This window comes from Amblyomma americanum, chromosome 6, assembly GCF_052857255.1.
Source record: "Amblyomma americanum isolate KBUSLIRL-KWMA chromosome 6, ASM5285725v1, whole genome shotgun sequence".
Classification (NCBI taxonomy): Eukaryota; Metazoa; Arthropoda; class Arachnida; order Ixodida; family Ixodidae; genus Amblyomma; species Amblyomma americanum.
The window spans coordinates 69,567,815-69,590,288 of record NC_135502.1 but is presented as its reverse complement, the minus strand read 5'-3'; the positions used below and the strand labels follow the sequence as shown (position 1 = coordinate 69,590,288).

At 50.4% G+C, this 22,474-nt stretch overlaps 1 protein-coding gene and 1 non-coding gene across 3 annotated transcripts in view; one reads left to right on the top strand and one right to left on the bottom strand.

Annotated features, from left to right (window-relative positions):
• Positions 1–22,474, top strand: part of LOC144093653 (ras-related protein Rab-8A-like) — a 92,836-nt gene that overhangs the window by 51,417 nt on the left and 18,945 nt on the right. For both annotated transcript variants that reach the window (XM_077627244.1, XM_077627243.1), the window contains exon 3: positions 1,215–1,275. In XM_077627244.1, coding sequence (XP_077483370.1) covers positions 1,215–1,275 — 61 coding nt within the window. The remainder of the gene's footprint in view (positions 1–1,214; positions 1,276–22,474) is intronic.
• TRNAI-AAU (transfer RNA isoleucine (anticodon AAU)) lies at positions 8,833–8,906 on the bottom strand. Its single transcript has one exon. It is a non-coding gene; the product is annotated as a tRNA-Ile (tRNA).

The window sequence follows — 22,474 nt, the reverse complement described above, 5'->3', positions numbered from 1 at the left end:
ACAAAGTAATACTACACAAGGACACCCCCTGTAAGAAAGGGAGGAAGAGTGCCCGTTCACGTGTATTGTTACGGTCCGCGGAGGCCACCTGCCGCCGCGGAGATTTAACACTGTCACCCGAACATGCCAGGAGACTGCGATTGGTTGTAAGAACGCAGCGCGCAGCGCGTCACCTTTTAACGAAATTGCAGGAATTCTGAACAAGTGTGCGTACTCCGAGATCTTCACCCCGGTACAATCGAACGCAGAATGGTGGAAGTGGCGTTAATGGATGAATGTTGCACAAAATTGCAGTGCCCGTCGCAACATGCGATACAACGGAGAACGGTGTACGCATGGGAGCAGGCTATGCGAACAGCGCTAGATGAATGATGGACGAAACCGAAAAATTCTGAACAGCAGTTTTCGGTTTGCGTCCATACTTTCTCTGGGGCTGTTGATGTCAACATGCATGTGAAATACGGCAAATATGAAAATATGCTTTCGTGCATGCCACTGTTGCAAAAGTATGCTGCAGCGGACGTGATACATCGCCGCCACTTCGCGTCGTCGCATGCAGGCACAGCATGAACTCCGGGCAACTCAATATGCGTGGCATATAAGTATGGCGCCCGCACTATGGTAGCACCTCTGGGCATACGTTTCCTTGGACCTGTTCACACTGCTCGCGTTCGCAGAGTGACGTTCAGCTTGCCATGACCTTCTGCTAGCGACACAGAAATGACCGCTCGCGCAGTGATTAATCGGTCGGCTGTCAAGCTGAACTAATTGAAAACGCATTGTATAGCGGTGCTATGCGAGAGCGGGGGATGCGGCGAAGACGACAATTCCGCGCAAAATCATCTTTGGTGAAGCCCGGTCATATAGCTCTTCTCGTGGCTTCCCCACAGTGCCTCAAAGGATTGAACGGACCAGCAGGGATGATGTGTAGCTTAAGTCGCGCAAGCGACGTTACCCCCAAGGGGAACACTGCAGTAGAGCGGAATGAACAACGGAGACGTTCACGCGTGCAGCTCTTGGACGCACGGGGTCACTCGAGGCCTATGGGCGGCTGATCGATGCGTCACTGTGGCCCCTAAGCCTGAACCAGTTTAACCACTGTCACCGCTATGCTCTAGTGGATCGCGCCGTGCGACCAGCGATGCAGTCCTCGCGGCCCGCCTCCGAGATTTCCCTTCCCAGTTGCCCTCACCCTTGTATGTCTGTCTGTGCAGGGACACTGCGGGCCAGGAGCGGTTCCGCACCCTGACCACGGCCTACTACCGAGGAGCCATGGTGAGCGAGCTTCTTCTATTTCTGCTTCCGCTTCAGCGACGCTGTCAACGAACTGAGACAGCGCGGTCGCCGGGACGGGGGGGGGGGGGGTTCTTCCCGAGTGGGCGAAGCATCAGCGCAGCGCCCGCAGCTAGCATTCGCGCAGCTTCTCGTGCGACTTTCCATTGTCCATGCCTTCGTAACTCCAGTTAACCATAACTCCGATCCACGCAGTTCGTCTTGAAGCACAGATTGCGTTTGTAACTATATATGCAGAGTAACCGCGCTTCCCGCTCTATGGTGAATATGTAGGTACAGTTTTTCGTATAGTAGAGCCTTTACAGCTTCCCTACAGATCAAAGAGGTCTTGGAAGATAAGGAAAATCGTTCTCCTTACCACATAGGGATTTAGAGCTTGAGGGATGGCATAAGAGTTTCAATATACGACTGAGAAGCAAACCGTGCAGCCTGGTTCCCTTGGCAAATACTGTACATACTTCCGGCCCTTCATTTCAGGGTCTCACAGTCTCCACCGGTGGCAGTACCTGCCATCGCAGGCCAGTGGCGGATCGCTTAACCGCTGCACCATTGCGCCAGGGTTGCTATGAGGTGCCCCAGCGTTCTATGAATATAAAGTAGAGCATGACGAATTCCGCATATGTGGGCATTAACCCAATAACGCTATCGCGTCATACCCTGAAGGCGGAGCTTAAATGTCCCCTCCAGATTTTGTCGTCCGAATTCCGAGGAAAAGAAAATAAGTAGAACCCGGAAATGAGCGGCCTTATTCATAATGAAATGTGCCGTGCCGCGGTACGGCGGATACGTACGGCGTCCCCTGCAAGCAGATGTCGCCACTATAGATCTCCTCGCTTTGGCTGCACTTTCTGCCCCAGATCAGGCGGTGCAGCACTATCGCACTCCTTTGCCAGCGCAGATGGCGCCACCTGCACTTCGGCGCTTGATTCGACGTAGTGATGCAAAGGTTCTCTTCTCCTGCAAGTAGTGCGGGGTGTATACGGCGCACTCCGTATAACAGTACGACGTAGCGTTTGCAAATGATGCAGAGGGCGCCGTTCCTGTATAACACGTGCGTGACTGCAACCTCCGTTTACAGTAGCGACATTCTTTGAAGTCGCCAGTGGACACACGTCTTCGCCTATGATTGTCAGCTCACATCTTTGCCTGCCAGTCAGCCTCCGACTGTGAACGCGAGTTGTCGATTTCAAATAAGTCGAAGTTCAACAACGATATCAGGCAACTCTTCTGTCGTAATTGGCGGACGACCGGAGGCACTTTTCTGGTAGAATGGCCACAGCCTAAACCATGCCCTCAAACTGTCAAAAGTCTCGCGTTACAGTCCAAATAGCCTCATGAAATCAAAGACTAACCATTTCTTTGTTACCTCTACAAAGGTAGTCGCTGACGCATGCAGGGACGGTCGACCCCTGCCGCTTTCCACAACTGAGCAGAATAATAATTAATAATTGGTTTTTGGGGAAAGGAAATGGCGCAGTATCTGTCTCATGTATCGTTGGACACCTGAACCGCGCCGTAAGGGAAGGGATAAAGGAGGGAGTGAAAGAAGAGAGGAAGAATGAGGTGCCGTAGTGGAGGGCTCCGGAATAATTTCGACCACCTGGGGATCTTTAACGTGCACTGACATCGCACAGCACACGGGCGCCTTGGCGTTTTTCCTCCATAAAAACGCAGCCGCCGCGGTCGGGTTCGAACCCGGGAACTCCGGATCAGTACTGAGCAGAAAGGACGGAACCAAATTCATCATCACTACCGGAATCGACAACTGACCACTGCCAAGAGATGCGCCGCTTCGAACAAGCCCACAGCGTTCAATAGAACTAGCACAATCCGGCGCACACCTCAAACCACGCGACAAACACACAGCCGCAGCTGCAATTTTCTGCATTTTTGTGCTCGATATGGCCTCTGCACCAAGAGCGCTAGACTACACTCGCGCCGTAAGAACTAACGCTGCACTGAACTATTGCTCACTGCTGTGAACTAGTGCAGAAAATGCAGCCAAATGGAGCTTTCAGTTGCCTGTAGTGTTATCCACGGCCAGACACGTGTCGTCGAAAGCGCCCACGCGTGACGGCGTTTCCGTTACAGCACTTTTTGAGCTTTCGCACGCCACAGCAGTCTTTCACTCCGTACATGCTTGGCGTGCATGGCCTCCCGCATTTGCATCCGGTGACCGGATCGGCTCGCGGATCCGGCTCCGGCGTCGCGCCAGGGCATATTCAGCGCGTGTGCAGACAGACAGTGCGGGTTGACGACGCCACTCCCGTTATCTTCGCGCACTTCACTTATCTGGGACATAAAAAGGGCCGCCGAGACAGCAAGCACCCCGGCGACAAGGCGCCCATTTGCGCGCCTCCCTTTTTTCGCGAACACCCTGCGGGTACTCCTCGCATCGAGCAGGCTCCGACCGCCCTGTCCGCGTCCAGGTCGGACGCCCGCTGTCAGCAGCGCGCGTGGCGGACGAAAGATATGTGCGGAAGTTCTACCTGCGTGTATTTATATCCGGGAAACTCGTTTCCGGATATACGTCTTTTTTCTCTTCTTCTGCGTCACTCTTCTCATCTGCGTACTTCGCGGCGGCAACACTTTTCCTTCTTTTTTTTTTGTTGCAGTGCGTCCTGTACTACTTAGCAAGTGTAGGACGGAAGGAAACGGCACGGGATAACGCTATTTGCGTATATTAGGATGTACACGACAGCACTCCGCAACGACGGTCACGCCAGCGAAGCGTTGATGCCACGTGTCTTGGCTGTACGGTCGATCGACTATATACACGTATCGTATCAAGTAACTCTCTTCAGTCGGTAAATCGGTGAATGTTACGTGAGCTGCAGCATGCCTCCCCCGCACTGTGAGGCCTGAGGTTAGTCTCCGCAGCATGATGCCAGCCGCGATTAGGACGTACAGCTTTCGATATATATATATATATATATATATATATATATATATATATATATATATATATATATATATATATATATATATATATATATATATATATATATATATATACAGCCGACCGGTTTCGCTTCTGGGCCATGCGGTACGGCCTATTTTGCATCGTCGGCATTCTAAATCAGTCCAACATGAGAGGAACTCGTTCTCACTTTTCGGAAACAAAACGCTTGGTCCGTATATTTCTGACTGAGCTGTCTGACGCGAAATGCCCGCTTTGGATCCTCCCCACCATCGTTCTTTAAAGTGTACGGATGTAGGTAGGTGTAGTTAATTATTCGAGTAATTAAAGCCACTGAGTAAAGCAGTGACTTTAAGAGACCAAGAACAATGTTCCGTCGTGGCGGTCAATTATTCGTCTCAATAGTCCGAAGCGTTCCGGTATGGAAAGTCACGACTCTCGGCAGTGCTAACCACGCCTCGTACATTCACAGCAGCAATTCTAACCGAGTATCCTGTACCTCTGGCTTCAAATTCTTGCAGCGCCAAACCAGCAGTGCATATCGAAGGGAACGCACACGAGACAGACCAGCGCTGACTCCCAGACTGCGAAAGCTTGCAAGCTCTTCGGACTTCGTGTCCCCGAGATGGTCACAGGTTTCGGAACAGAATTTCCTCCTATAAAGACAAGACCTTCCATGCGATGCACTAGGACAGGATCTTACACCTGCTCGTGGGATCGTGCTTAATATGGGGGCATATGAAGGGCCTCGAAAGGAGACGTATGGCTCAGGAGTCCTTGCTGGAGAGCCCTACTTGCCCTACCGGACGCGGACATAGCAGCCACGCACTTACTGCTTGAAATCTGGAACGCTTGAATTGAAAAGGGCATGGACAGGGTACCAAACCAACGGTCATTGCGGAAGGCTAGGTACGTCCGCGCTTGTGATTGCGGAAATCTCGGGAATGAATAGCGTAAACATGGGACCGTGAATGGGCTGTCTTTGGGCCTCTTTATACAATGCGTCCATTGCCAGCACTAGTCCAAACATTAGTTCCAACACTGTGAAATGGATTTTACCCGTTATTGTTACGCTTACTCTTCTGCTGATGACGCTGTCTTAAGCACAAAACGGATTTCTTCGCCATCTCAAAACGAAGAACACAGATAGCACAGATCGCTGGAGTTTCATTAGGGTAGGAGTACTGCGGGCAGACTGGTTTGCACAACGTTCGGACCGTGGCACAAGCAGTGCACTACATTCACCGCTCCTTGCATTTTCGAAGAAAGCGCAGTGAACCGAAGAAGCACGGCCGTGAACGACAGCTTCGACGCAGATGGCAGCATGCATTCGAACTGCTTCCGTTAAGGACTTGGCCGTCAGTGACAAAACGCCCGAAGAAGCAAGCAAAACATCGCCGCAGACATCCGTATGCGGCGGCTGGGTTTCCCTCCTTCCTGCATGACAGTGTGCCAGTGTCAGAGAGAGGAGAGGGTTACGAGAGAAGGAGGGAAGAGGGCGAGGCGGGAAACGCAACGGCGAAACAACCGACACGAGACGAGGCGCGGCGGGGGAAGGAGGCGCGCTTGCTTGCCTGCCTCGTGCGCTTTGTAATGCGCGCTAGGGCTGCTGTGCGGAGCAGCGCTGCAGCGGTTTCGCGGAGAAGGCGCTACACGGAAGGTCATCACACCCGCCACCCTTGTCACGCTTCGGGGAGCAGGTTTCCCTTGGGACGGAGAGAGGCAACTGCGGCCGTCTGCTGCGCGGGTGAAAACCTAAACGTTGTGCACATACGGGCACCGTTCGCATTGTCTGCGCAGCGGCATCGCACTCATACTACACGAATGAATGAGGGGCAGAAGCATGTAAAGCGCGCTTTCTGGGGAACCACCGCGCATTTCGGGGTACCAAACATGGTGCTGTGCGGACGGTAAGGGGAGCATAGAGGCACGCCTGTACACAGTTCGGTGTTTGCAGACACAACTGACGGAAGCAGACAGCGTGTGTTGCAGAAACTCCATTTTTAGCGAGCAAAATTAATCCAACTTAGGGAAGTGTGTCGATCTAACACGCGTCCTTCTGCTCACAAGACACCCGTGCAGACATTCGCCGTACAGTCCGCCAAGCACTCATCGGTCCGCTAGATTCGACACACTTCCCTAAGATGTATGGAGCAACACAATGCAGATGCACAGTGAACAATCGCTGCATGCATGTGGTATTCACTGTTACCACCGGCCTTGTTGCGAGCAGTGAAAAGAGAAAAAATGCCCCCCCCCCCTCCCTTCCTTCCGATATATTGCGGCTCTCCACTAAAAATTAGATGTTGTTTGAACTTTGGTTAACCCTGGCGAGAAGCGAAAGCTTTCTTTGCATGGATACGTTCACATAGGCCACACACACTGCCGAACGGATTGTCTTTAAAGCGTCGATGAAATGCCTGATGCCCGATGGCGCAGTGGCCACCTGCCACGGCGGACAGATTGTGATGACGACGTCAGTAGGTCCAATGACCTGCCACATGACACCACGTGTACCTGTCACGTTACTGCACTGACGCTGCCCTCTTGAAAACCTAGCGTAGTGAAGCTTTCGCTTCAAAATGCTATTTTTTATAGCTCATTGTATGTGCCTGTCTGGCCACCCCTGCCATAGTAGGATGCCACTTCAATTAAAAAATGTAGCAGTTGCAAACAATGGGCCACGCTCCGCGGCGTCCTGTATTACTCCGCGTACCAATCGAAATGGTACACGAAATTAGCTTTGTAATTATTGACTATTTCGAACAAACATGAAAATTCCCGACCTTAATTTCGTCTTCACATTAACTTCTTGCTTCGTTATCAAGAAAAGCTTTACCTCCAGACTACTTTTCTGACGCAGCGCGGAGGAATACTGTGCGGCGGTCCTGAATGTGGGCAGGGCATCACTCCACACTTCGGTTGTGTCCGACTGTAGTACAGGGACATAGGAAAGCGGGGGAGATCGTTCCCCATATGAGCGCTACGCAGTGCGGACAGACAGGAAGTCACCAACGAACAATGAATGCCGATGAATATGTATGCAAGTCTCCCCTCCACATTAAATGTGCACTTCCGCAGTCACTGCACTCCGTTCCGTCAGAACTGAGCTGCGAAGGCAATAGACTCAGCTAGCCATGCATGCAGTGTGAGACCGCTGTGATGAGTCGTGGAAGTGTGGTGCAGGTATTCCACTTTGTGGAACTGTTCAGCGAAATTATAAGCAAATGTTTTGCATTCCAAATAGCCGAAGGCAATGGTGCTGCACTGCGTACAGCAGTTAGCGCACAATTAGTTCCCTTCGCTTTTTTGTCGCTAAACCTAATTACCTCATAAGCCTGCATTGCAAGCGACCTTTAGTAATATTTCGTTAAACTGAATTTCTTCCCGAACATAGTCAACATTTTTGGAAAAAAATTTCGAATATTGAGAAATTGTAAGCTACTGTCAGTGAAATATTGAAGGCAATGGTCCATTCTTCTGATGTGTAAAAAATCTTTAAATGCGTTTCCATTGATCGCATCGACTGCCATAGAAAACCAATGAGGAACGCTTTTGAGGATAGAAAAAACACTATATAATAGCAAAAAAGAATTCAAGACTGCCGTCGGCTGGTCGGCGGATATATTATTGATTGTTATGCTGAAATCTTACATAATGTGAAAAAATTACGTTCGTCAACTGTTTTCCGCTCAAAATGCGCTTCTCCAGAATTGTTTGGTATGAACCCTTTTGCAGAACCCTGTTCCAATAAACCTCCAAAGTGCGGGAACTGAAAACTAGCCTAAACTGAATCCCAGAATGTCCGCAGTCGAATTCTGGTAACCATTGCTTATCAGGTCACGATGGGGACGAACAACAACCGTGAACAGCTAGACGCCTTAACCCATACATTCGCACCAGTGGGCTCGATGCTACCTTCTCAAGCTCAAAAACCGGTGTTTTTTTTCCGAATGGCGCCACGTCGGAAGATTGTACTCTCAGTTGTAGCACATGGACAGGCAGCAGTTCTTAAATCCTCGCCGCTACTCTGAATGCCAATCACTCAGCAAACAGAAAAAAGTTTATATAGAAGAGAGCAAATAACTTGCTACATCGCCAATTACAGCTATTATAATTTGCTGGGGGATTACAGCGCGTTACGTCCCGCAAGAGGAAGTACGCATTTATTAAATCTATTCATTACACAGGCAACCCCCAAAGAAAGCAGCCCATTTCTGCTTTCTTGCCGATTTTCGAAACATATGACACGAACCGAACGGTCCCTGGATAACCGATTTTGGAAACATGCAGCACGAACACATCGGTCCCTGGATATAATGACAGTTCCACGATCACATCACGGAACTGCATGAATGTACTGCCGTGGGAGACTTCTATGTTATGACGGTGCAAGTACTGCGGACCGGCCTATCCGCGCGGCTGCGGCGGTACTAGAGCTTCCTGCGACAAAAACCGAAGACGAGCCCAAAAGCATACAGCTGCGTACGCTTTACTTGCGAACAGGAGTAGTAGAATTCGAAAGCGGTCAATGGAGAGTTCGACGATTCACACTGCTAATGGTAATCTCCTGCAAGGCGGCACCTAAAAAAAAAAAGTCGGGGTAAAAAAAGAAAACCTGGCCTGCGCAGGGATCGAACCTACGACCTTCGCGTTATTAGCACGACGCTCTAACCGACTGAGCTAGCAGGCCCGGACAGCAGCGAGCTCATTCAAGCGGTATAGGTGCTTGCACAACGGAGTTTCCTGCCAAAGAGTGCGATAGTGGCCGTCGGGACTGTTGCGAAACAGGCCGGCAAGCGCTAGTCGTCGGGAATCGGTCGCCCGACAGGCGCGTGTCTGCGTGCGCCAAAACCGGTCTCCCGGCGAGCGTCGCGCGGTGAACGCGGACTGACTTCCAAAGCGCCGCCCATGCCTGGCCGGGCTTCCAAAGCTGAGTCAGCGCCAGGGGAGAGCCTCTGCACCCGAATAGCTGTAGGAACTGCTGCACAGTTAGCAGAGCGCTGCAAGTGATCGTTAATATAGGTGTGGCGGCCGTCGTGCAAAATGAGGTGGTGAGATGTATTCCGGAGCAGTGCATTAGAACAGAAATTGCAGGCATTTCATATTTTGCGCAACGACGTCTCTAAAATTGTCGCGATTGTACCAAGCACGTATCGCCCGAAACGGCTCCTTTTCAGCGTGAGCAACTCCTTGTCGCCAAACTGTGCAATTTTTGCTTATGTAGCCAGTGTAAGCTTCAAATTCTGCGTATAATTCACTTGAGCGATGTCATGCCGCAAAAAACATCATTACCCTGCATACGCAACCAGAAGCACCGAATATATCATAGGACAGGATCTGTAGAAGATTAATTATCATGCATGTATGCTCCACGATCCTTACGACGGTATTATTTCTTACTAAGACGTACTCTATAGTATGGTGTTATACTATTTCTTTGAGCAGAAAATAATGGAGTTTTTCCACGAATGTCTATGATTCCCGATTTCTGCCGTTCTAAGCCATAGCGATCGTACTTAAACGGTCCCGAAATAGACGGCCGCGTACTGAAACCTCGGTGCGCGTTAAAAACCTCAGCTGGTCGAAATTGTCCCCGATCATTCTTCTGCTGCAAAGCACACAGCGTTACTGTGGCATGATAAGCTTATTCATTCATTAATTGTAAATATATGACACGAATCAGGTGATGGAGAAATGCGCAGAATATAACTAGTGCCTGCATAGAGCCTTCACATATTACGAAAAAGCATTTAGTTCATTTGAAACCTAAGCACTCCTGCAGGAATTGTGAAACCAGGGCGGCGAAGAGGCATACGTAAAGGCACTAGAAAATATTTGTAGCGTCTGCATACCACCCTACTACCCCACCAGGAAAGTGGCCATTCCCAATCAGGAAGGGTGTCAGGCATGAAGTCACTATCTCTCCGGTACTGCTCACCGCGTGTTTGCAGGAGACATCCCGACAACTTCACGGGGAAGAGTTGGGGATAATAGTAACTGAATAGTAGTAATCTCTGATTTTCTGATAACATTGTCCTGCTAAGGAACTCAGGGGACTAATTGCAAAATATGAGAGGGGTTTAGACAGGTTAAGGAGAACGGTTGGTCTGGAAGTTAATGTGTAGAAACCTAAAGTAGTCTGCAGCAGTCCCAGATGGGCGTAACTGTTTACGACAGGCAGGGAAGTTTTGTAAGTTAGCAGGGAATACATGTACTTAGGGCACGTAGTATAACCGCTAACGCGGACGCCGAAAATGAAATAACTTGGATAATAAGTATGGGCTAGAGTGTATTCTAGCCCATGGCAGGTACTTTCAGATCATAAATGGCGGTTTACCAGTGTCCCTCGAAAAGAAAGAATACAGCAGTTGCACCTTGCCAGTGCTGCCCTATATAGAGGGCGGAAAGTTAAATGTTAACGTAAAGGCTTGAATGAAAATCGAGAACAGCGCAGCGATCTATGGAGAGAGAAACGGTAGGCGTAACAGTAAGAGACAGGAAGAGAGCGGAATGTTCCAGGGAGCAAACGCGAGCTAATAACACCCTTTAGTTGAAATTAAGAAGAAAAAATGGGCATGGGTATGTAATGCGTGGGTAAGATAAAAGATGGCCCTTAAAGGGGCTCTGAAACACCATCCAAGGAAAGCACATCAACTCGCTCAATCACTGCACTGTGTTGTCATGAAAACCTCAGCCAAATAATACACTTCTACAGGCAGCAGAGGACCCACAATCGCGTGCGAAAGTTGGCGGGTCCTTCCCGCGGGCTTTTTCATGCTCGCACCCTCCTCCGTCGCTCGCATCTACGTATACATGTTGAGAGGTGGCTACTGGTTAGATTCTTTCAGACGTCAGGCAGCTACCAAGGCCGCAGCCAATAAGCCGCGTAGCTCGATCCGGCGGGTCAGGAAGCTCTTGCCCGGAGGAGGGACCGGCGGAGGAACCTTTCAGCGTGCAAAAAGTGACGAGAGGAAAGAGAAAAGCGCGAAGACGAGGAAATTCGAAGTTCGACTACAGATAACTGAGCTTCTACAAAGCGCATTATAAAATTTCGTGCTGGACAGTATTCGTGAAGAGGCGTGCTTTAACATCCCAGCCATACTGGAGCTTTATTAGAGCCCCTTTCAGAGCCCCTTTAAGTGGAATGGAATTGACTCCGAGAAAATTCAGGCGTGGAAGGGGGCAGCAGAAGGTTAGGTGGGCGGCTGAGATTGCAAAGTTTGCGGGGATAAGGTGGCCGTACACCTGGCACAGGACCGGTTCAGTAGGAGACACATGGCAGCGCCCTTTGTCGTGCAGGTGAACATAGCTAGGCTGGTGATGATGACATGCAATGCAACGCAGGGGACAGTCACAGTAGAAGAAGGAAAACACATGACACACGCCCGCTGTCCGAATACGCAGTGTGCTTTTTCTCCACTGTGCTTCTTGTGCTGGTTAACAAATTGCAGAACCTTACTAGCACAACGTTTCGCCTTACTTCACATTCTGTGTATGTACCGCGTCCTGCTTCTTTCATGAAATAAGTTTTTTTTTAAATTATTTGAGACGTCATAAACTCCATTTGCAGGATAACATTTCTGGCTCTCACTGTCCCTGCCATGCGAAATTCTTTTTTTTTTTCATTTTCATTTTTTTCTTCAGATTGGTTTAAGCTCGTTGTGGCATAGACGATTCAGGCAGGACATCATCATTTTTGTGCCTTTATATTGCCCACTCGAAAGTCTGTCATCAGGAACTTCCGGTCTCCTGATGGCATCATTGTGCTATTCAGTAACAGCGGGCGACATTCAGTGCGTGATTCAGGGCCCAAACAGGGAAATAATACTGGTGGGATAACCAGTTGATAGGAAGATAATAAAAGCGATGTGCAACAATCCAGCAAACGCAGGACAGTTTACAGTTGATAATGCGGTACTGGGAGCGGGAGGGACTATATTTCACAGCGCCAGTAAGAAGTTACCAGGAACGCATGAATGAGCTGGACAGCTTTTGGCAGGCACTCCGTCGTTGTCACGAGCTGCACTCTGCCCATATCTCTCAAAATCTGAAGCACATAATCCAGGTACCCTGTTGGTGCTCATTAGAGGGCGGGAACTTGCAAAGTACGCTAATTTAACAAAGCACAAACGGATACGAAAGCAAGGACCATGAGAGTAAATGTCAAGAGGCAGAAAGAAAGCAACGCGGATGATATACAACAAATGGAACTGAATAATATAGTAGCAGCTATGATTTGGAAATGGGACTTGGACAGGTAGTGCAATACGAGGAACAAATATCATTTGGTCCGTGACAGGAAGTGAGTGGAATTGTAGGCAAAGAAAGGACAGCCGCGGGGCGTCGGATAGTACACGGTGTGACTGGGAGTGTAAGATTATATTTGTCATGAGAAGATAGCCGCGGCTAGCGTAGGCGAGAGCTCAATGTACAAGTAGGCTTGGCCGCCTGCTCTTTCCGCGCATGTGCATGGGGCTCCTCACTCTCGCCGGCTGGAGGCGGCAGCGCTTATCCAGAGTCCTCCGCGAAATGTGGCGGCCGCGCACTCGCGCGTTCCCTTTCATACTGAGCGACTGTGTGCAGGGGACGGTGCGACGGAACGCATCGGGCACTACCTGACTCCCACTGGAACATTACCCACAGGCGTCCACAAAGCCAATTTCTTAGTTTTCTAACGCAAAACGCCAATGGTTCCCATTCTGGCAGGCATGTGCGAAGTTTTGAACAAAGTGTCAGAATGGTTGAGAATCGTGGCAACGAAATACTAGGATTCGTCACCCTGTACATTTGTAAAGTTTGCTTCAAGTTGCTTGGCGCGGAAGATCCGCTCGCTTCGGCGTGTTTACACAGTCCGGACCATTCGGAAGGAATAAAAAAATTGCCCTATTTGCGTTACATCCGCCGGCCGAAACCTGCAGAAATGCATTTAACGCCGTGAGATGGCGACTACATCGACAACCTCTAATATTATACTGCAGCTGTCGTGGAAGCCCTTCGATTCCATACAGGTGGTGATCTTCTAATGTGAATGTGATGTCTACAAGCGTACACTGCACACCCCGCCCACGTATGTTGGAGGATAGGTTATAAATGTTATGGAGGTGAATTTGTACGAACAAAAGAAAGCGGAAATGTAGGCGTATAATACGTTCCTGCATTGAAAACTGTAAGTTGTGTTATTATACGCATTGCATGGATTTGTGTATGGCTGATATGAAAACATCACTGTTGCTTCGCACAGCGGTGTCCGGACTCTGCCAGACACCCAATTGAATACTTTGGTCCTGTCTCGAGCGCATTACGTCGGTGTTGCGTAAGAATCAGTAAAGAAAAATACAACGCATCATTCAAATAAGGCTGTGCACAGCAATAGGAGTGTACAGTGGGAGTAATGTGTAGCTTTACGGTTATGCGTTCGTCACTTCACTCGACATAGTGGGGCGGATTTCGTACACTTCATTTTTTTTTATTGAGCTCTTGTCGAACGCCACGTACCTCCGTTATTGCAGGGCAGTACTGAGAGAGCGGTGCAATGGAGGAAGAAAATAACGCAGGAAAGTCTCGCGATAACAACGACGACTCAGTTTCGCTCCAAGAGGGGCACTTTAGTTTGATAATTATTTCGTTACTCAATCCATAAGTTACTTAGCAACAAAGCCGAGCACCTCCTCCCCCCCCCCCCCCCCCTCATTTTTTTTTCTCACAAAGCTGGAAGTGTTTTGTGGCATGTCTGGGTGCATATATCGTTAGTCTTAAACCATACGTTCTTCGCAGATTGTGTCTATGCGGCCCGTGCGCACAATGCGCGTTGGTATCGCACTGAAGCTCCAGCGCGCGCTATGCGAACTTCTGCTACCTGCATTGGTTCGTATAGCCATCCATCCTTGGAGCGAGCCAGGCTTGCCTGGGACGGGAATGCAAGAAACGGGGCCGTGACTTAACAGGTCGCAAATGCATGGAAATACACTGCATGCTCACGTTATCAATGTCACTGCGGAGCTTAAGGATCTCCGTCGCCTTTCAATGCGTGAGTGCCGAGGCAACGAAATCGTGTCGGCACTGCAGAAGTCGCCAACAAAGTCTTCTGAATTACAATAAAGAGAGCTCACGTTTTTGCAAGCGTACAGTGCACACATGACCACTTATGTGGGAGGATGGGTTATATGTGCTGTCTATAAGTGGCCTATAGGTACCATACAAAAAAGGAGATAGCCTCAACCGAATAAATCGGATTCTACGGGAGCTTCCTTGAAAATACGAAGATAAAGCAAGGGAAAGGGACGGTATATAATCCGCCGCAAATCACAAGTACAATCTGTGGGAATGCGTTTCCAGTCGCACCCAGCGTTTCACGAATGTATGCGTTTTGTGTGCGTGTGTGTGTGTGCGTGTGTGTGTGTGTGTGTGTGTGTGTGTGTGCGTGTGTGCGTGTGTGTGTGTGTGTGTGTGTGTGTGTGTGTGTGTGTGTGTGTGTGTGTGTGTGTGTGTGTGTGTGTGTGTGTGTGTGTGTGTGTGTGTGTGTGTGTGTGTGTGTGTGTGTGTGTGTGTGTGTGTGTGTGTGTGTGTGTGTGTGTGTGTGTGTGTGTGTGTGTGGAACTCAGCGCGCGACCTGCGCAAAGTCTAGCTTGGTCTGTATTTTCAGCGCGCGAACTGCGGTCGCAGCCACTGAAAACAGCGACACAAGGCGTCAAGAACCTCGAATGACTCAGACTGCTGGGCACCATAAACTGCTGCGCGCGCCTTATAGCGGCGCGCAATTCGAGCCTCCGCGACGTCCTCGAATCCGCGCAAACGCGGATTCTTCTTTACGACGCGCAGCCAGCAGCTGCAGGTAATGGCGTACGACGACGACGCGCCGAGAAAGTGGGACGCTGCGCGCCCTCGCTGTCGGAATGGCGCCGGGTGGCTTTACATACACTCTCCCGACCAGGAATGGCAGCACTCAAGGTCGTCGTCGCCGCGTCTATGCGCATGCAAGCGCCCGCGCCAACTTCGAAAACGAACTCGGCCACGCCCTGATATGAAGCAGGATATTGGATGTTCCGTGTTACAGCGGAAGCGCGCGGCTGAAAGACCCGGCACCTCTTCTTGTATTAGTCATACCCGGCTTTTCTGCGTCATGATCGAGCTTTGCAGGAGTGGCGCACAGCAGGCTTCTCTCCTTTCTCGTTCGATGTTTCCTTGCCCTGTTTTTGTCAGAACTTACACTGCCACGAAGCATCTTCAAAACTACTTGCCCGTACAGGTATCAGCACCGCACGGATGTTTTGTTTGCAGTAGATAGAGGTTTATCCATGAGTTCAATTTTAGCCGCCGCGGTGGCTCAGTGGTTATGGCGCTTGGCTGCTCACCCGAAAGACGCGGGTTCGATTCCGGCCGCGGTGGTCGAATTTCGATGGAGGCGAAATTTTAGAGGTCCGTGTACTGTGCGATGTCAGTGCAGGTTAAAGAACCCCAGGTGGTTGAAATTTCCGGGGCCCTTCACTACGGCGTCCCACAAGGGCTGAGTCGCTTTGAAACGTTAAACTCCCATAAACCATAAACCATGAATTCAATTTTTAGAGAGCTATGCAACCCGCCGCGGTGGCTCAGTAATTAGGGCGCTCGGCTACTGATCCGGAGTTCCCGGGTTCGAACCCGACCGCGGCGGCTGCGTCCTTATGGAGGCAAAACGCTAAGGCGGCCGTACGCTGTGCGATGTCAGTGCACGTTAAAGATCAACAGGCGGTCGAAATTATCCCGCAGCCCTCCACTACGGCACCTCTTTCTTCGTTTCTTCTTTCACTAACTCCTTTATCCCTTCCCTCACGGCGCAGTTCAGGTGTCCGTCGATATGTGAAACAGATACTGCGCCATTTCATTTCCCAAAAACCAATTATTATTATTATTATTAGAGAGCTATGCAGAAGTTTGGGCTGAAAGGAGTGTAGTCACATGTGCCAGCCAGGTGGTCGTAAACCACGGCGTTTACGTACTATAGCACACGGAATCAACTGGGACGTATGTGCAGCTCCAGCAATCACGCGCAAACATCCACCGCACTTTTTTTCCGGATTTCGGAAGTAATACTGCACAGATAATGAACGTTTATCGATTTCTCCGTCGCATACATGTTTCGCGGGCGACAGTACGGCTCAACGGATGAGGGCGCTAACAGCGACCACGAAGTCGCGCAAGGAACTGGAGGTATAGAGCCGAACCAGGAACTTTTCCGGAAAGACTAAATACCGAGACACGACGAAATCGCCGCCAACTGACGCGAAATCACGGAACTTCGCAACTCTGTATATCTCTCGCTTCCTTCCTCGTTTAGAGACCACGCGCTCACGACGCGGCTCTTGCGCCGGCGACAATGGAGGAGCGGCCATAACACGAGCGCCGCTGGCTACAGCTCCTGCCGGACGTCATTTCCGCCGATAAGATTCGCTTTTCCCCAGGACGCGATAAGGGCTGCCTCGATGGTGGCTGCTATGTATAGACCGCTCTCGGCGAACAGCGGATCGAGGCTGGCGGTTTTGCAGAGAACCGGGCAGCGCTCTAACAGCGAAGCCATGCCCGAAAGGAGGAGACCGGGAAGGAGTCACGCTGTTTGTTATATATACGCACTTATAAGGGCTCTGCGCACGGTGTTGCTTGCGCTTATCGGCCGTTCTTGTTTGTTTTCTTCTTCAGAGAAGCCCAGTTATACTCTCCGACCTACCTATGAGCGAGGTACCGTAGATAAAGGCTGCCCCGCAGCTACTGCATCGTGCGGCGCCTCACGCGACAAACACCAGGCGTTGAAGGCAAGAACAGATCTCGCCGACGCCTTCCTGGTGTACATTCGCAACTAAAACAAATCGGAGTAACCAGCGGAGACAGATAGCTCAGATGGCATGACATTAGCACCTCCTTTTCTCCTTGCACTTGCAAGGAGTTGCGCGCCAATTTCGGGAAAAAAAAAAGTATGATCTTCGTTAGGTAGTTAGCCGAAACCAGGCCTCATAACCCAGAATGCAACTCCTCTCCTGACAAACCGCTCCCGGCATGCATCGACATTTCCTCCTACAGAGGCGGCAGAGAGATGTCAAATGAGATACCCACAACACGCGCTTCATATACTCGACACGACACACTAGGACGCGGTTTCCGCTCCCGGCCACATCGCAAGCAGTCAGGGAATCAGTGAACGTTCGTTGTGACTAGATTGGGGCTAACGAAAATAGGTGATCGTGATTAAAGAGGGGAGGAACGGATTCTAATTATATGTAACATGGCCAAACGTCGCCGCGTGCACGGCTGGAAACTGTTCCAGTTGATCTTTCCTCCTATCTTTCTTGTTCGCAGCCGTCGCAGGACCGCGCCTTGCATGCCTTGAATCGCCGCAGCACGTTCCGATTCTGCTCGCTTCCCCTGCACGCCGCCTCGTAACGAAAGCGAAATGCCGCGCTGCCGCATACCATATGTTCCGCTTGGACGGCTGTGTACACGGCTCGCCACATGCCCCTGTCTGTCGCGCCGGCATTACGAACGGCCCCTGCTTCCGCCCATCGAAAGCAAGGTATACACGCGTACCCTGGAACTCTGGCCGATATACCTGTAGGTACTGACGTGTATCCGCGTAGTATGGACCACTGTGAGCAGATATCGATGGGTGCATTTCGATCAGGGTCAATGATGCGCAGGCCGCTCGTAACTTCAGCGAGTATACGCGACGTCTGAACAGCCACCTCCAATACGGAGTTACATGCGCATGTTAAACCTCAACGGTTCCAGTGCCTCCGCCGGTTTACCTGTAAAGACGGTGGTTCAGCCGTTGATCTGCATGTCACTGCAGCGCCGAACTGTGGACATTCTCCAATCACTCCTTATTTGCCGAGTGATTGGAGTCGCCGGTTTTAGAGCGTCACTGAATTGTGATTTTGAGTTCAAATGCATTGCTGTAGCATCGTGGCTTTCAAGCTAGCAGCCGCCATCAGACACTTTCGAATTGCAGGAGCATTTCCCGCGTCACTGCACAAGTGTGGCGAACTGGGCTTGTCGGTGAAGGTTCATACTCAAAACAGCGCGAAAGCGCTTCTTCTTTGTATTTCTTTTGTCCCGTCTTTCGCGCTGTTTTCAGTATGAACCGTGTCAGTGAACTGCAAAAAAAAAAAAAGCTTTTTCCGTAAAAAAAATGAGGGGAATCTTTTTATTTTTTATTTTTTGTAACGGCTGGTGCGTGTCCTGTCCTCAAGTGCCCTCGAGCTCCGTCGAAGTGTTTTCGACTTTAAAGCCATACCTGACGTGCTTATCAGTCGTGCGCACGTTGCCGTGCAATGCGCAGGCACGGCGATATAATGTAGTAAAATAACCGGCGTGCAGACAGGGGTGCGCATATCTGCATGCATCGTGAAGTGGTTTTTCCTTGAGAGGCTCGCATAGCTTTGGAGCGACAACGGTGACTTCGCGCACCCTGGCCCATGATGTACGATACAAGGGCGGACGTGAAGCTGTCTACTCGGACGGGGAACAGCCGCACATTGTTGCGTCACCACTGAAGTCATCGTAGAAGAGACACCACTGACTACGAATCGAAACGCGTGTATATCGGCTGATTACTGCGGTCTAATGACAAGCAGCCTACGTGAGCAAAAATAGCGCTTTTGTAAACTAAAGCGAACGCCGAAAACTGATACACAGTAAAATGAAAGGTTGAGCTACAGTTGGTACTGGTTCTGCATGGTTCGAGCGTCCTTCTTTCTCAGTCCTCGTCTATTTGTGCTCAAATCATGAAGTACACTGCATCCCCAGCCATCGGCCGCTTTCACAAGCAAACTGCGGTGAAGGCAAGCATATGTTGAAGTTTACGGATCCCTGAGGCTAGTCCGCATCGCCATCCACTTCTAGTCAGTGATCACGGGGTCCCTGATTCTCTCAACGTCATCATCAACTTCATGCGCTTGAACCGAGTCGCGGGAAAGCAAAGTTTATTGCTAGCTCCAAAATTCTCCGACTTCTTAACGAACGTCACTAAAGCCACAGAAAACCAAGTGATCAAAGTTTAATTAAGGTCAAAACTGGGTGGCGTTGCCCTCAATACGTCCCTCGAAACGGGCTGACAATTTTCAGCTATCCTTTCTGGGAGCGGTGCGTAGTCGTCTGGCCTCCTACGCTATTGTATGTCTCTAACTGTGCTCGCACAATGCATCGTTTGCTTTTGCGAAGCACGTCAGGCAGATCCAGCAGCGCCTGCCTCGATGCATGTGCCGGCGTTTCTGAAGTAACAGTGTACGTACCCGTCTACACTGCCGCCAGCGCATAGCTCGAGACCTTCTCGTAAGGCGCACCGGTTTGCAGCGGGATCGGGCTGCATGAAATCACACAAGCGTGCCCGTGAGGAGCGGCTTGACTTCCCCTTAAACGTCCGTTCATCACTCATCGTCAGCGCTGTCACCCGTGGCAAGCAAGCGCGCCCTGAACTCACGTAAATGGTTCCGGCACCCTACACCTTCCACCGTAAAACAAACCACACTATATACGACGAGCTAGACGCGGGCACCGCTCCAAGGGCGTTTCCCACGTGAGCAGCATATGCGGGTCTACAACAGCGGAGCCTATCACCTCGCTCAGCGCATCGCTCGCTCCGTTAGGTACACAAAACGACGTCCCGCGAGACGAGATGGGCGACCGTACACACTGCGCTGCTGGGGCTAAATAGCCCTTACGCAGCCGCTGGCGTTACGAGGTGAAATACGTATATGCTACGTATAGACCCCGGAAGGCGCAGAACGCTCCGCTGCGTAAGGCGAGGGTAGGAAGGCACTCCTCCTCGCACCCACTGTACGCCTTTATGTGACCGCGCTAATTACATGGCTGAAGAGGCTCTTCGCATTTCGGAAGCAATTCGCTTTCTTTGATCACGTGAGAAAAAAAGCCTCCGGCACGATGCGCTGCGCGTGGCCTGTACACTTGTGTGAGTTGAGTGCGCGCGCGCGCTATCGGTATGTAAGCGTTTGTAAAACGGGTCTCGTTTTCCGAACCGCTGGCTTGCGACGCGTGCGCCTCGGCCGTTCTTTACAGCGTCCGTGAAATTGCCACATAAATAACGCATCTCGCGCAACCTGTTCGCCGTAAACTCAGCGCCGCGTTCACCGTGAAGTGCGCTCAAATTTACTGCTTTTAAAAAATGGTGCGTTTTAGCAAGTATACGCGAACTGCATGCGCACGAGCCGTTGACGGGCGCCTCACGTTCGCGCCACGAGCGTCCGTGGACTCTTCTTCTCGTGTCTGTGAGGTCTCGGGACGTGGCTCAGAGTTTCGCAGAGTGTAGCTCGCCCGAACTCACAAATAACGCAGCAGTGGCGGTGCGATGTACCATAACAGTGTTATCACACGACGGTCGTTATTCACGACGGCCGCTGTAGATAACTGCTGAAAGTGTTTGAATGCTGCACTGATGTTTTTGTCGCTGATCACGTGTTCTGACCCCCCCCCCCCCTCCCGTGTACCTTCGTTGTTCTAAAACCGTTCTTTTGTCCCAAAATTGGATCCTCGGAATGTACCGCCACTATAGTATAGGCTCGCCCATGTATAAGACATAAGCACCAAACTTCATGATTCATTCGATACTGACGAACATGGAGCTAACGTAGGGTACAAATAGAGATGAGAAGATAGAGAAAGAAGCAGATGCCTCTCCCGCAGCATTAAGAACTTTTCGCGACAAATAGTGTCACAACGACCAAATGAGCACTCGCAATATGCGTGTAGTAACGCTAAAAACTGCGAGGAATTAACTGCACGACAATGATCAACGTCTCGTAGCTGCATAGCTGGAACAATCTCAAACAGGCGCCCAGCACAACGAGTGCTCGTTTCATTCGATAGCCAGGCAGCATAGCAGGCTTTTGAAAACTTCAGTGCACCAGATGAAAACTTCACGCAGTTGACAGACATGCAGCGAAACATTCAGAACAACAAGTGACCATACACAGGGTAATTAGGCATACGGACATGCTGGGAATGAGACGGCCGATGCTGGCAACGACACCAGTTCGGCACGTGTCGAGTCTGTCTGTCTGTCTGTCTGTCTGTCTGTCTGTCTGTCTGTCTGTCTGTCTGTCTGTCTGTCTGTCTGTCTGTCTGTCTGTCTGTCTGTCTGTCTGTCTGTCTGTCTGTCTGTCTGTCTGTCTGTCTGTCTGTCTGTCTGTCTGTCTGTCTGTCTGTCTGTCTGTCTGTCTGTCTGTCTGTCTGTCTGTCTGTCTGTCTGTCTGTCTGTCTGTCTGTCTGTCTGTCTGTCTGTCTGTCTGTCTGTCTGTCTGTCTGTCTGTCTGTCTGTCTGTCTGTCTGTCTGTCTGTCTGTCTGTCTGTCTGTCTGTCTGTCTGTCTGTCTGTCTGTCTGTCTGTCTGTCTGTCTGTCTGTCTGTCTGTCTGTCTGTCTGTCTGTCTGTCTGTCTGTCTGTCTGTCTGTCTGTCTGTCTGTCTGTCTGTCTGTCTGTCTGTCTGTCTGTCTGTCTGTCTGTCTGTCTGTCTGTCTGTCTGTCTGTCTGTCTGTCTGTCTGTCTGTCTGTCTGTCTGTCTGTCTGTCTGTCTGTCTGTCTGTCTGTCTGTCTGTCTGTCTGTTGTTGCCAGGAAGAAAGAAAAGGAAAGTGCACAGGCCTGCCCACTGGCTCAAGCCGAGCCACAATCGCTGCCACGTGCAGATAGTAGGAGAGTTGAAAGATGGGATAGAAAGACAGGATAGTAAAGAAATGAAATGATAGTAATGAAATGATAGTAAATGAATGAAATGATAGTAATGAAATGATAGTAATGAAATGATAGTAAAGACGCGCGGTATAGAGACCCAGGCCTATCCCGGAGGCAGTGCAATACCGGGCCAACCGGTGGCGGAAGTGAAGCAACCTTCAAACTCTCCGCCACATTTCCAAAAATAAGGCCAATTGGGACACGTATCAGATATCCTACGGGGTCGAGACTACGAACACAGGCTATGGGATTGGCCACGTGTTCAGTATGTTCCAGTGAAATAAGTCTCCACAGTGCATGCTAACAACACAACCGCACATCAGTGGTCTTGTTCGTTTTGTCCGAAAGCCCCCCAAATACACCTGCACGAAGGCTTTCATCATCGGAAGACACACCCGGACTGCCGTGCAACTATAGTACAAAACACTGAAGTGAAAATAATGAGACTCCCTTCGTCGTAAACATAAACTCGCCATGTGGTGCACCGTCAAGCGTTCCCAATGAACGTATAACCGGACTGGAAGTGCTTGCGCTGTTCGAGCTCTGTTA